This window comes from Nothoprocta perdicaria, unplaced genomic scaffold (assembly GCF_003342845.1).
Source record: "Nothoprocta perdicaria isolate Ctin4 unplaced genomic scaffold, notPer1 scaffold_81, whole genome shotgun sequence".
NCBI classification, from domain to species: Eukaryota; Metazoa; Chordata; class Aves; order Tinamiformes; family Tinamidae; genus Nothoprocta; species Nothoprocta perdicaria.
Genome location: NW_020456099.1, coordinates 2963099 through 2977585, shown reverse-complemented (window position 1 = coordinate 2977585; position 14487 = coordinate 2963099). Strand labels below are relative to the sequence as shown.

General features: G+C 40.7%; 1 protein-coding gene across 1 annotated transcript; it reads left to right on the top strand.

Moving 5' to 3' along the window:
* The first annotated feature begins 1418 nt into the window (after nucleotides 1-1418).
* Nucleotides 1419-14195, top strand: EMP2 (epithelial membrane protein 2). The gene is made up of 5 exons (XM_026051965.1): nucleotides 1419-1555; nucleotides 6832-6943; nucleotides 9793-9886; nucleotides 10989-11135; nucleotides 11738-14195. Exons 2-5 carry the CDS (start codon nucleotides 6866-6868, stop codon nucleotides 11920-11922), a joined length of 504 nt encoding a protein of 167 aa, XP_025907750.1. The 5' UTR covers nucleotides 1419-1555; nucleotides 6832-6865; the 3' UTR covers nucleotides 11923-14195.
* The last annotated feature ends 292 nt before the right edge of the window (nucleotides 14196-14487 follow it).

The following is a 14487-nucleotide window of genomic DNA, read 5'->3' as shown; positions in this document are numbered from 1 at the left end:
AAAGAAAGAAAGAAAGAAAGAAAGAAAGAAAGAAAGAAAGAAAGAAAGAAAGAAAGAGCAGAAAGAACAGAAAAGAAAGAAAGAAAGGAATCATGAGAATGTGTTTATGCTTTTCCACACTTCTCTCTGCGTGTAGGAGTCTCCTAGGGAAGAATGCAAATGTGTCACAGCTTAAGGAGCCCTGGAAAATGCCCACATTGGCCTTGCAGAAACGCCAGGGACGGAGTGACTGAGGGCTGCTGTGTTGGGTGCCTCTCGGGCCACTCTGGCAGAGCTCGATCATGTGCTAGTTGCCCTGGTTAACTCTGCAGCAACAAACACAACAGGCAGATGATCCAATTGAAATTACTCAAAGGAGGGATTAATGTACAGATGCCACAGCCCCTGAGTGAGGCCAGGGCAACACAGATGCAGTCATGTGCGCTAGCGTTTTGCAAGCCATTAAGGACTGAAAATAGAAGTGTGACTGGTACGAGAAGAATTAACCAGAATGAGATGATACCAGCGGTGTGAAGCGCTGCAGGCATCTCAAGGAAGTTGTGATTCAGTATCACTTAATGAAAGAACAGCTGGCGAGGTGCCACTAAAACTGATATATCCAGTTGACAAGCAGATAAGAGCGGTRGAGGGGGAGGAAAGATGACTGCAGGAATCTAGAGTAGCCTCCCGCAGAACAAAGAAAGAAGGAACTGCCAAAAGTGCTCATCAGCAGATAATCAAGCACAAAAAACACACCACGATGGCCAGGTTTCTATGCTAGTCAGTTTATGAGAAAATTGAAAAGCGTAGAAAGAAAGCGTGAGAGTCTTGGTATTGTCTGCCTCATTTTAAGGAATGTCAGTCAGTAATTTATTTCCTGTAATATTGGTGTTCCCAATTCTTGAATTAACTTGGGAAGAGGAATAATGAAACTGAAGTGAGTTGTTTCAACTAGTGTAATTATTCTGTTGGTGTTAAATTTCCTGATTTTCTTGCCCTTTATGTTGTTTGATATTTAGGCCTTAGGTGAACTCCTCAAAGTTGTGGCTAGTTTGGGAAAAGCTCTGCTGTCTCAACCTATTTCAGTTTTGTTTCCATTTCTGAGACTCGTTCAAGAAGAAAAACAGAACTCTTCATATCTGATAAAAAAAAAAAAAAAAGCAGCTTAACAGTATCATTCTGTTCCTTACAAACCAGGATATTTTATGCAAGTTTAGGGACAACAGTGCAGGCAAAACATGAGCTGACTCTGTGCGATGTCATAAGACACCATGAGATGTGGCACAAGAGCCCAGAGTAAAGTGAAGTGATTATCATATAAATACAAACATCTTGTGATGTATCACAAGATGACAGACTTCCCATGCCACCAACATACAAGCTTTTTCTTCTAACTTCAGATATGTTGTCTTAATTACAGCACTGAAGGGCAGAGGAATTGATAATTACAAAGGCTTGCTGTGATTCAACTCCACGCCAGTGATCTCAAGGAAGTTCAGCTGAATCARATCCTCGCTGGTGGCCCGCAGACCTGCTGTTCTCGCTGCCGTGCCAGACCCGTGTGCAGAAACTGCAGGTATGCAGCTTGCTGGGCAGGATCCTCGCCCCGGCCTCGGGGTGTCTCCTTAGGTGTAGCACCCTTGGGGTGGGTGACCTGGTGTGTGCAAAGCAGGCAGCATTTTGCCAGGTCCTCGTGGGGTTTCGGGGTTATGTGCCAGGAGTGTCTGTGCTGAGTGAGACTGTCTACGTTGAGGCAGAGATGATAAAAAGAGTGGACTTAGGAACAGCTCACGAGGAGGTAGGAGCCACTGCAGTCTTCTCAGAGTGTGCGAGCACGGGATGAACATCCTGTACTGTGCTCGTGCTGCTTTGCTTGCAAGAATCGAGTATGCACCAAGGTGCAAAACAAATGGACAGCAGAACACAACCCCTTAGGAAGAAGTGAGAACTTGGATCATGGAGATCCCAGCTAGACTGGAAAATAGTGTGAAGAAGTTGCTAAGAACTGTCAAGGACAGAGTTTTCCTTTTTGCTTGMTTGCTGTACTGAACAACAGAGAGATTTCAAACAGTTCTGTTTGTTTGTTTGAACTACTGGGCATTAAAAAAGATTTTGTCTTACAGATAGACCGAAGCTGGCTTGTTTATTTACCTTGGGTAAAGTGGAAAGGTGTGTGGCATAATGTATCATTGCAATTTTGGTATAGAGAGGCAAGACATTTCTGCCATGACTTGGGAGCCCTGGACTGGATACTTGTTTTTTTCAGTCTGTAGCTCCCTGATTATTACACGGTTTTACTTTACTTTTACTTGTAAAAGATGCTTACCTCTGCGCCAGGCCTGAAGGTAATGGCAGGGGTCCCTCTTGGCCACGTCTTGTACAGCATGTCAGGCTTTAACCACAAAAGTGCAAATTATTGCTGCCAATAGGCTCAGTTCCTGGAAAGGTTAAAGATAAGTRTGAGTGAGCGCTGTACTTTTCCTCCCTATACGAAATGGGGCGGCAATATAGTAATATCCAGAAACAACTTTCTTGTACTATTTGGAAAARCGCTTGTTAATGTAACTGGCCTTCTGTTTTCAGCCTGTTTTATGCAAGTGTCCAGCAACTTACAGCATCCGTAGGAAACCTTATTACCACAGTCTAGGTGGGTGCGCTCCTAGCTTAACGAATAGCTCGTTATGTCTGACTTCAGGGGGAGCGGGCATGTTAGCTCAGTTCTATGTTTGCGGTTCTGTCTTGCAACACACTTTGTAAAGTGCTATTAAATACTGAGGCTTGCAACTGAAGAATTCATTCTGAGCTCCAGTGCTCTTCCTTTTTTTTTTTTTTTTTTTTTTTTGTTTAAATATGTTGTGTGGTGAAATAAGAACAATTTTATTAATGATCTTTTTTCCCAGTGCTTTTTTGGAGGTTGGTATAGGGCAGTTCCTGAAATAGCTGCAGATTCACTGGGAAAGACAGAAGGTTTCATATCCTGYTTTAAGCAGGGAGTTAGCTCAGGATGCCCTGGGCATCAGTCAATTTTGAAAATGTTCAAGACTGGAGTTTCCACAGCCTCGTGGGCCCCAGTGCAGTGCTTACCCACGCTCATTAGCAATAAGGAAAACAGTTTTCACAACTGGAATATTCCTTGCTGTAACTTGGGACTGTTGTCTCTTGCCTTTCGACATGCACTTTTGAAACAAGTGGCACCATTGCTTCTACAAAGACATCTGTAGCAGGTCCCATAAAGTCGTTTTGATTTTTTTTGGCATACTCAAACTAATTGGGAAAAGACGGACAATATCTCTTGTATTGTTGCAGTCTCCATGCATGCTTAATGGCAGTCTACTTAAAATACATATATATAAATACCTTGACTTGAGAGCATAGTGTGTGTTGGTTGGTTCCAATGACAGAGCATAAAACATGACTTTGCTCAGGAAGGTTTGCTTGGCCAGTACCAATGTACTTACCTATGGAGCCTAAAACAAGAGTTGAGCAATCCTCGTAAACGTTTTCATACTGGTGATAATGAGGGTGATAATGAGGGCAGTAGTTCCAAATCTGCAATATAAATAATATAAAAAGAAATAAATGTTAAAATCTCTTCACATTCATACCTMGGTTTTATTTGAAAAGCCTGATGATTTCTATGCATTTTTTTAGGAGAGTTGTTTGTAGATTCTGGCTTACTTGCCACAGTGTGCAATATTAGAGTGCCAAAATATATTCTTGTTCTTACTAGCAAACACATTGGCAGCATCAGCCAGGCAGGTGAGCTGCAGTGCCAGCTTATTTGCTCTTGCCGGAGCCCCTGTTTTGAGAGCCAGGTTGTGACACGGAGCAGAGCGGGGAGCTGCAGCCAGCACCAGCCTGAGCAGAGCTCTCGAGGAGCAGCTACCGAGGGACCCAGCGCACAGGGCTGCAGCTGCCCTGCAAAACAGGCTGCTACCAAGGGCTTGGCTTACTAATAACTCAAACATGAAGAAATCTGGGTGTTGTGCTCAGAAATTCTCTGTGTGCAAACACGCTCATGTCCTTTACGTGCTCGCGGAGGGGCAGGGAGATGCCTGTCGCAGGTGGGGAGCTGCTCGCGGAGGCCCTGGCAAGGCGGAGGCCGAGGCTGAAGGAGCCCACCGCGCTGCTGGGGTGAAGCTGCAGCCGCCGCAGGGCAGGCGGCTCCCGCAGGAACTTCGTCGTCCTGGCCCCGCTTTGGGAGCACGGAGCCGCTTTCTGCTTCCCATGCTGGGTTTTGCAGAGCGCAGCCGGGAGACGCCCGCCTCCTGGGCCTTCCTGCTGGRCAAGGGGCTCCTCTTGCTCTCCAAGGACAAAGTCACCAGGATGGCGACATGCCCATGGATCTTTTGGTGTCCTTCCAGGATCCCAGCCGCGCTCGGGTGTGACAGTTGGGTACCAGGAGGTGGTTGTCTTTCCCTAGTGATTCCCACTGCTCTATTTTACTTTCTCACAGTCTTAAAACATTTAACTTGAAATAAAGGCTCATAACCTGAGATCATAGAAAATTAGTTGTATTAAGACTTCAATAAATTCTCATCAACACAGAACAAAACATTTCATCTAATCCTGACTGTATTTAGGTAAAACCTACAGTATCTTCTCATAGCCCATACGTGTTTATCGTGCTTTTTAAAGTGTTTTTTATGCCCAAAGGCATTTAAACAAAAACATTCACTTGACTGAGGATTAAACAGATTTTTCTGGGCTGGCAAATCTTAATTTTGCAAGATTGGTTTCAATTAGGTTACTTTTTTTTTTTTTTTTTTTTGCCTGTCTCACTCCGTGATGCCTTGTTTAATAAAACAAAATCATACTGTTATCCTGAAAATCATCCCGGGCCGGTTTAATTCTCTCTCCTTATATGGCCGAGGACTGCAGCGTTCACGCCTGCTCAGCCGGCTGCGCTGCCAGCGGCGAGGCCGCAGCCCCGGCGCTGCAGAGGACGGTGCTGCGTGGAGGCTGCGGCAATCCGCGGTGAAAGTATCTGCCTGTGGCGTTGCACAAGACCACAAAATATCTTCCTTTCCTTCTTCCTTCCTTTCATTCAAAAACGGCTCAGTAGTCAGCCACGAGTGACATTTATAGAAGCAGATGATGAGCGCAGGGTTCAGAGGCCCTTGAGTCATGTGGCAGCATCAGCTCTTTGGAGGAAACTGCTGCTTCTGGTCGTTGTGCCTGGAAAGGCACAGCTCAACAGTGAGAATTGGGAAGGAATAAACACCGAGTTGTTGCCATCCTTTTTTTTCAACTTACCTTTCCAATATGATCACTCCAAGTAGGTACAGAGAAAGGTTTTTCAGATTAATTTATATTTTCTGTAATGTAATTTTATGTTGTTTGGCTTTDTCCTTATTATGATGCTGTATAGCAGTAGCGAAATGCTGCGCTCCTGTGTAGGCATAAAGGCTGTCTGGAACGTCTCTTCTCTATTCAGCATGTTTATATGCTGGCTTTTATCTTTTTGTTAAAGTTCTGCAGTGTAATTGTATTTTAGAACGATGAGAATGCCAGTGGTGCTGCTATTCTCTTTAAAAATGCTGTCAAAGTAATCCTTTTATTTGGTTGGATTCTCCATCTGCATTACTTAACAGTATGTGTAGTTCATCAGTCTGGCAAAGAGCAGTAACAGAGAGAAGGCTGGACTGGAAAAAATATATATATATGGTCTTTAAAAAAAAATATATATAGCAACCTCTTCCACGTGCTTGTTCTGTTCCATGAATAGGTCCATTTGATAGAGAATACTATTAAAGGTAGGAAAGTGGAGAAGCCATTGGTAACACACAGACAATACTAAAGAATGGTACACATTTAATCCAAAGAAAATATTGGTCCTTGTAGAATATAGCTTACGTTAATTGGCAAGTATTTTTATACAAGAAAAAGAAGATGATAATGGATATACCGAAAATTGCACGTTTCAGTATGTTTTTAATAGTAATTATCCCTAAAGTGCTTGTTACGGGCCCATAGATTTTCTGGGGATCGAGATTCAATCCTATTTAAGTCGGTGAGTCTGCACCCAGCAACTTCCTTTCTACATAACATTTTTTCAGATGAGACATGAAATGCTCTCAGGTAAGCTAGGTAAGGTGAAAAGATAATATCTGGACTGGAAAGAGCATCAAGGGACTGAAAATAACTCACTGGAGTGTTACACAACTCCCTAGTTTATTCAACCCTAGTTGTCAGAGCAACGTATTGAAGAAAACGATAGCCTTAAGTTGCTTAGTAAAGGCTAAAACTTTTGTGCTGTGCTATTCCTAAGGACAAGCTATATGAAACATAAGGCACATCATAGCCGTGCCTAGATCTAGGATATTATACTTAATTTTGTTCTACCAGGAACCTTGCAGTCTGCATTTCTTCCCACTTTGAAAGCATTGTTGAAACAAGATMTCCCCAAATCCAGTAGCACACAAGCAAATGAGGCTCTGATTTAAAAAGTACTTCCCTAAACGTCAGCAGGGAAGTGCATTGGACCTGGTTGCTGAGGAAGCTCAYAGAGACCCTTCTCTGTGTGTAACACTGCAGTGAGCAGCACTGCGGCCACCTGGCTGCAAAGGGCACCTCTCGCCTTGGCTTTTGGGTGAAGGTTCATTTTAACGCCAATAACTCGGGTTACTTACCATGCATAGCTAAAAGCTGTCATGCTGATGTGTATTCTGCCTCACGTGTGATCCTTCTCCCTGTGGAAAGAGAGTGCTGTGAAGTCAAAATACACCCAACACTGCGGATCCTCCCAAGCACCTTGCTCTGAATTACACCCAGGGTGACCTTGCTGCCAAGGTGGCATTACAAYAGTTAGCGCTTGTAAATCCTGATCCTATATGCTCTTCTTTTTAACAGATTTGTCTCAGACTAACGCCTCCTCACATCAAGGATGCTGATTCTTCTGGCTTTCATTATTGTGTTTCATATAACCTCAGCAGCGCTGCTGTTCATCTCAACTATTGACAATGTAAGTTGGATTCCTCCTGCTTGTCCCTAGGGCACCCAGGTCAGAAGCTTTATACAGTTTTGTYGTACTGCATTTCAGATTATTTTCTGGGTATATATTGAACATTAGAAATCCGAATAGTTTATTATCAGAAAAAAAATGTATTACGTTTTGAATATGCAATATCTAAGGAAAAAAAAGTCTAGTCCTAAAGTCATTTTTTAAYGTTTAATATTATGTGATTAAAAATAGAGCTGGCAGCTTTGCTTCAAAACCACTTAAAACAGACCAACAAGCTTACATGGCCTATGTTGTATCTTTTTCTGTACCTTCGTCAAATCCCCCACTTCTCACAAGCCATGCAAAACCAAAGTGTCCCAAAGTGTATATGAAATAAGTACTTGCCCTCTTAGTTGTGTTTATAATGTCATGCCTGCAGTAGTGTTTCTTTCTTTCTTTAGTTGTCTTGCTTATTGAAAGCATTTAACATTGTTAACCACAGCAGTCTGCTTGTTGGTTGTTTTTTTTTTTTTTTTTGGTAAAACAAACAAAAAAAGACCTACCCTGAACATTCACATTGCTGCATTAGCCGGATGAGACAATACAMGTGAGTGCTCCGCTTGCATTCGGGCTCACGTGCGAGTCTGTGTTGTGCAGCTCATCTTCCTCCTGGTTGCTTCTCAGCTGGCGAAGGTGATTGCAGATACTGCCGTGCTTGGGGGCTGGAGCTACAGCTCTTGGTTCAGCTAGATCTGAGGGAAAGGGGGAAAAACCTCTTACCCTCTTATGTCATACATATGAAGTCAGATAGCTCATGATTTATGCACCAGCCAAGACACATTTTCTGTAGACGTGACTGTTCAAGATGCTTAATGGAATTCTGAGAGAGACACGAAGAACTATTTCCGTTTACTTGAAGTAATTTCTCCACAATTTTTTAGAATTACTTTGCTTTTCTGATTACCTTTTCTTTGTTTCCAGGAAGAATTTATCTTCCAAAATTTATGTTTAGCTCCTCATATCTTCCYCTTTCTGAAACTGCCTGCCTATCCKGATCGTGCTCATCTTAACTGCGCATTGTAGCGTTTCTTTCTCTAAGAATGTGTGTGCTCAGGCTTTTAGGATTAAAAGAAAATCTGTACTGGAAGTATTTTACCATATTCAGTGAAGCTGGTTCAAATCCCATACACTTTTCCAAGGCTGTGCTTTAAACGAAATGATATAATACCCAGACCTCTTTATTGCAAAATTGCAAACTTAGATGTTATCTTGCAGTCAGCTGGTAGATTTGTTGCATTGAAGCAGGTCATTAATTGAGCACTAAAGGCAGGTTGTTTTAACCTGTTCCATTTGAATATTTAGGGAGCTAGGACAGTGGAAGGGCAAATTATTCTAAGTTCAGACCTTCTACATACAAATAAAACTGCAAAAATACACAACTTGTCCTCTGTGTCATTAGTTATTTTTTAAAACTTACAAACTTAAAATAGAAGGTGGTTACCTTTGGTTAGATTTTATGGTCTTCAGAGGTTTTATATATTCATGAATATCATGCTGAGGGAATTATGCAGCACCTAAAGTTGAAAAAAAATATATTGGACTCTGATTRCAAAATCCAAATGAATAGCTTAGTTCATCCTGGAAAGTAATGATTTCTCTTAAACATGATATTCCAGTGGTATTGCAACTCATACCCCTAATGTCATAATTACAGGACTGTTGAAAAGGTGCACAGAAAACTGTGAGGGTTCTTGAATGCCTTTTCCAGTAGCAGATGCTATCAGAATTCATATTTTAAAATTGTGTTTTTCCAACTCAAGTCAGAACAAAGGCCCGGTTGGCTTTTGTAACTGGAGTGGATTTCCTGAGGAAATACCACTTGTGTGGAGTTCTTGCAGCATTTGCAGGGCTGATACCATAAAAATCTCTTCAGTCACTATGGGACCATTTTGTGTTCAAAGTTAAAACATCAAAATAGCAGGATCGCAGTGGGATGTTAACGAGCCACTTCCAGTGTGCTGCTGTTGTGTAACCCTGCACTTGCACACTGAGAGTATGATTGGGTTTTAAAAGCTGAGATTGATTCATTTAATGTCAGGAACTAGAAAATTTATAGTCAAAGCTGCTCTTTCACAGTTATATTACCCTGATGTTTCCCACAAGTTAAAAAATAAGAGTTGCATTTTCCAAGTAGGTTGCTAGGAACAGTACCCTGGAATCGGCAGCAGAACAAAGCAGATTTTATTTAGTTGCCTTAAGTATTCAGCGTTCACTGAACATCCAAAATTACTGTCCAGACAGTGGAAAATCCCTTGTTSTTCTGGGTTAAGATTATTGCTTCTTGTCCTTTTTTACTTCATGTAAGCCTAACACAAAAATGCCCGTCAAAACATTAATAAATACAGAAAGTTCAAGCTTTTATGAGGTGCTTTGCTTTAACTTACTTAGGTCTGAACAGATACCAACTGATGCTGCAGATTCCTGGTCAGTTCAATGAGTCAACTGCAGAGTTCCCAGGACACATTCAGAAAGGCCCCTAGTATCATCCCTTTGCCCRTTGATTCCCAAATCCCAATCTCAAGCAGTGGCAAGGAACTGTTCTGCCTGGGGAACACAAAGTGTTTTCTAATCCCTGAGGCCTCTGGTTTGTCACTCAGTCCAAGACATGGGAGAGTATCCCCTTCGCTCTGCTCTTTTCCTTAAGGTCTCACCTGTCAGAATTTCTTCTAAATCCATTAGATCTGAAATCTTGTTTGGAAAGTTAAGTAGCAAAAATGAACAGAAGTTTATTCCAGTTGATACATCCAACCAGCAGGGTTTTGTTTCTGTTTTTTATTTTCCTATCAGATTCCTTSGCTTTTCTTTTGCAGGCCTGGTGGGTAGGAGATAATTTTTCTACAGATGTGTGGAGAATGTGTGACACCAATACTAGCACCTGTACAGCTATTACCGACGAATTCAACGGTGAGTGTCTTGGTCCCGATAGCAGGAAATGGTGTGAAATCACTGCTGAATTTTGCAGGTGCAGTGGCATCAGAAAATCATAAACTATAAAGCTTCTTCAGAAAAATTGTACACTTTAAATACTCAAGCCTTCTAAACCCTTTAATACTGACTTTTCATTTTGGACAAGCAAACTGTTCCAAAAGTTTCTATATAAGGAAAACAGAAAGGGCAACCAAGTGCCCTCAAAGCACTGTAGAAAAGAATTAAACAAGCAACTAGCAAAGAAGAGTTCTAGAGAACTCTCAAAAATTAAACCAGATAAAAACAGTGAAGTCATTTGCCAAGGGCTCTAAAGTCATAGAATATGACTGTCAGAATTAAAGTTTAACTTCAGAAGTTGAACCTAAAACACATACAGGAATGGGAGAGGGGAAAGGAAGTCAGAACATAAACTACAGTTTTCACAAAGAGATCACAACAGCACACAGATAGTCTAATCTGTCCTGCTTTAGCAAAATAARTAAAATAAAAATGTTTTCTTTTGAACTGATACATTTATGATATGCTTTCAGTCTTGCTGTATATTGAAGTTGATTTAAACAGCTATATACCTACAAAATAACAATTGCTTGAGCATTGACTTGGTTGAGGGCCTATCTATACTACAGTTAGCAGGATTTTACATTTCAGCATCTGGTACTCAAAAAAATTGTGAATATTTTAGCTCCAGGTTATAGGGAGTTAATTGTCAAGAGAAAAATGGAACTTTATGTTATTTATGCTGTTTGCAGTCTTGTCCAGTTAAATCTTACTGGGTAGAGCTGTCCCCAGGCCACGTGAAAGGCATGACTCCCCATTCTGCATTTATAAGCCCTTAGACACCTGGTCGTGGCACTGCCCTTAGCACAGAGATGGAAGCAGAGGACATGGGGAGAAGAAGTAAAGCAGCTTGTGAAGCTGGCTGCATTAATGCCCAGGAAGCAGGAAAGCGCCATGCCAGGCAATGCGTCCGCACCTGCTGGCAGCAGCTGATGAACCCAGAGACCAGGCTACGCAGTCATTGCAGGGGGACTCGGGTGAAGAATTGCATTTTTAATCAAGGCTGCTTTTATTTTCACAGATTATCAATCAATTCAGGCTGTTCAGGCTACGATGATCCTGTCTACTATTTTCTGTTGTGTGGCATTTCTGGTTTTCATTCTTCAACTCTTCCGTCTAAAACAAGGAGAAAGATTTGTCTTAACTTCTATTATCCAGCTCCTGTCATGTGAGTGATTTTTGACACTAAGCCTCAGTGAGGCTTAGATTTAAGTAGAAAAAGGAAGAGGGGAAAAAAAGGGTTTCAAGAGTAATGAGCTGCATGAAAAAGTGGTAGAGCTCCAGAAGTCATAGCTTGTCCTACGTATCTACTTGAAATTTGAACTGTTCCACTCTATACTGTTTACGCAGTTAAAACATATGTAATAGTATCACTGCTCAGAAGTAAAGCCCTTTAAACTTTGAAGGGAGAGGATCTTAGATTCTCAACTTCTTGCACAACCTTGTGATTGCCACAGGCAGGTACTTTCATAATTGTATTAGTCTTTATTATCCAGATAGTTAGAATTATTTTGCTTTCATTGCAAATAATAAACCCACAGCACTTGAAATAAAATCCTTTCCCAAAAACCAGTAAAGAATGTCCTGAACTACTCCCAGTTTAGTCAGACTATGGAAAATGAGTGCCTACAGAAAGGGATATGGGTGCAAGTGGCAGCAGCTGACAGAAGAGACGGCGAAGAGTTGCTATGCATATTTTTATATATTTTATTTACTTATTATTTATGTGYATTTTTTTTGCTAAGCTTCACTGTTTTCTTTTTCCTGCAGGTCTGTGTGTTATGATTGCAGCTTCCATTTATACAGATAGGCACGAAGAACTGCACAAGAGCAGGCACTACAACGTGGAAGTTTCTCAAGGCCAGTATGGCTATTCCTTCATCTTAGCCTGGATTGCATTTGCCTTTACCCTGATCAGTGGCGTTATGTACCTAGTATTAAGGAAACGGAAATAAATGTCAGCAGCTGTTTCTGTTACTACAGTACAAAACCAAATTCCAATAATCATTTTGTATATAATCATTTACATGGTTTTGTAGTAAAGCTATTGTTTCTTTAAAAACGTACTGTGTTCTTGATATGAAGCAGAACAACATTTGTTTGCAGGTCTAATGGCACACTTGGCATCTCTAGGTCAAGGGTGTGAGCAGCACACAAGCAAGCTGTTAGGTTTTGCCTATTTCCTCATCATAAATGTTTCCCCCTTAACTAGACATTAACAGTTTATTCCTGACCTCGATTAGATTACAAAGAAAGCAAGTGGTTATTAATATTTAAGCAATATATTAACCATATTCTTGTGCCTGATCTCTCCCTCTGGGATGGGATAAAGAGGGGGTTAAAAAGGGAAGCCTGGATCACAGTGTAAAAACACCTGTGGAAGCCCAAAGCAGCCCTCCGTGTGCGTGTTTGAAGAGGGGAACAGCACTCGGCTATTTATAGTGTGCACTAAGTGCCATCAAGCTTTTATTGAAACCACTTGCCTTGCAAAAGTAAACAATTCCTTTTTGTACTCTGGCAGACGAGTCCTCTTTCAYGTTTAGTTTCAGTGTACAGAGCCTCTGGGAGGAGAAATTACCAGCAATTTCACTGCACAACTTGGGACTGGAATAGCCTGAGCCAAGAGATACCCCGTAGAATCTCGTGGATCCCTCCACTTTTGTATTGTGCACGGTCTGTCTGGGGGGAAAATACTTACCTTGCCTGCGCCTGCAAATTTCTAAGTTGGAGATGAAGCACCATCAAATTTGTTTTTTGTTTTTATGGCCAAAAAACTCTGCATATTTACTACAGCAAAATTTGGATATATAGTAACTTGATGTCTAATGTATCATTTTGAAAAAGCACTCCTTGAGTCTGCTCACTAGAAAATCAGCCTTTAAAAATTTCATTCTAAATTCCTCTGTGGATTTTACTTGAACTAAGCACTCCTACATAAATTGGGGTGTAAATACTATGTTTATGATTTCCACTATAATTTTTCAAAACAAAATGCCTTGGTGACTTTTATTTTTAAATAATTTTATATGTACTGTAATACCAGGCTTAAATGCTCAGCAGTGTAATACTGGCTTTGCTTGATGGTGATTTAAGAGTTTGGAGACTAGTGTGGAGAGTGAATGAAGTGGCTTTTTCTGGTTAGTCACAGCTTTGATGTTTAAACACATATGTGACATTATAAAAGCACTAACCATATATTTATTCCAGTACATTCACTACAGTTGCACCCCTACTACAGGCAATAGAATAGTAAATAGATTTTGAATAAGCTTTTATACTTAATGTAAAACAAATCCATTATTACAAAATACTGTAGTTCCATTTAAATTGATGCTACGGCATTGCATCAGCTAATGGGTTGACCTATTCATYTTCAAATAATTTATACTCAGTCTCTTACAAAGTAGAAGTTCAGGCAGCTAACTGTATGAGAACTGCTTCCAATATAAATAATATTGTTCATTTGGTCTTTTGCGAGCAAATAATGCCCATCAAGAGTGATAACTAGCTATACAAAGAAGTAGGACAACAAAGTGAAWAAAAGATCAGCCCGAGTGAAATGCTTTTTCAGCAGTTTAGTAGGATGCTTTTTTTCCCCAGAGACTTTCCCTCTTAGCCAAGGAACCTTCTCAGTTTCAATTCTTAATAGCCCACTTGTTAAAGAGCAGCATTACTACACTTGGCTGAATCCCCTCAAAACCTGGGTTTCGTTAGCACGCAGAAGTTGTTTTGAATAGTTAGATGCAGGCATAAGGTTGGAAGTAGATGGACTATAAACTAGACTTTTGCTAGTTTTATTCAAACATAAAAAAGGGARCTTTTAAAGCAATTGTTTGGATTTAAAATACTACTTTATAGAAGAAAGTTCTATAAAATTATAAGCTAAGCTATTGTGCCATTGGTTTTGAAGAGAGCCTTCTTCAGTTTCCTGCTTTGGTCATTTATAGAGCAATTATTTAAAGATGTATATATCCATGTGCACAGCTTGCTTCCACCATAAAAATGCTGTCCCTTTTAATTAAAAAGGAAGAGCATTCACGTATACCACAATGTACAAACAGCAATGTATAGCTGATGCCACCTGAAACAGCGCAGACTTGAGTATTCTGTGTACAGAGAAAATAAATAGCAAAAAAAGTTTGAACTAGATTTTAGTAGGACAAACATGTTTTAGAATATTCTTTCTACTTAATAAGCCTTTAAAATATACCATTTTCTATGCTTTATATATTCTGAAATTGTACATGAAAATAAAGTTAAAACAGAAATAGCAAGCGCAATACGTTCAGCAGTCTTACCTTGTCTTTAAGCTTGGGATGTATGTGTGCTGTGTTGGATGAGACGTAGTTGAGTATCTATGTGAACAGGAAAAATTAAGTTCTCCTGCCTGTGTTAGAACCGCAAGCTGGTTATTTTTATCCTTAAATAAAGATCTTGCAGGTAAGTCAAGGTGACAGCCTACTGAAGGACTAAGAGCACAGTCTCACAAGCGTAGCTGTTGAGTAACGTACGCATGTGTG

Bases quoted from the DNA above. Each gene is read 5' to 3' on its own strand.
- EMP2 (XM_026051965.1), top strand. From the start codon at position 6,866: ATGCTGATTCTTCTGGCTTTCATTATTGTGTTTCATATAACCTCAGCA. The intron at 9,887-10,988 runs GTGAGTGTCTTG...TTATTTTCACAG, and splicing joins TATTACCGACGAATTCAACG to ATTATCAATCAATTCAGGCT. The intron at 11,136-11,737 runs GTGAGTGATTTT...TTTTTCCTGCAG, and splicing joins TATTATCCAGCTCCTGTCAT to GTCTGTGTGTTATGATTGCA.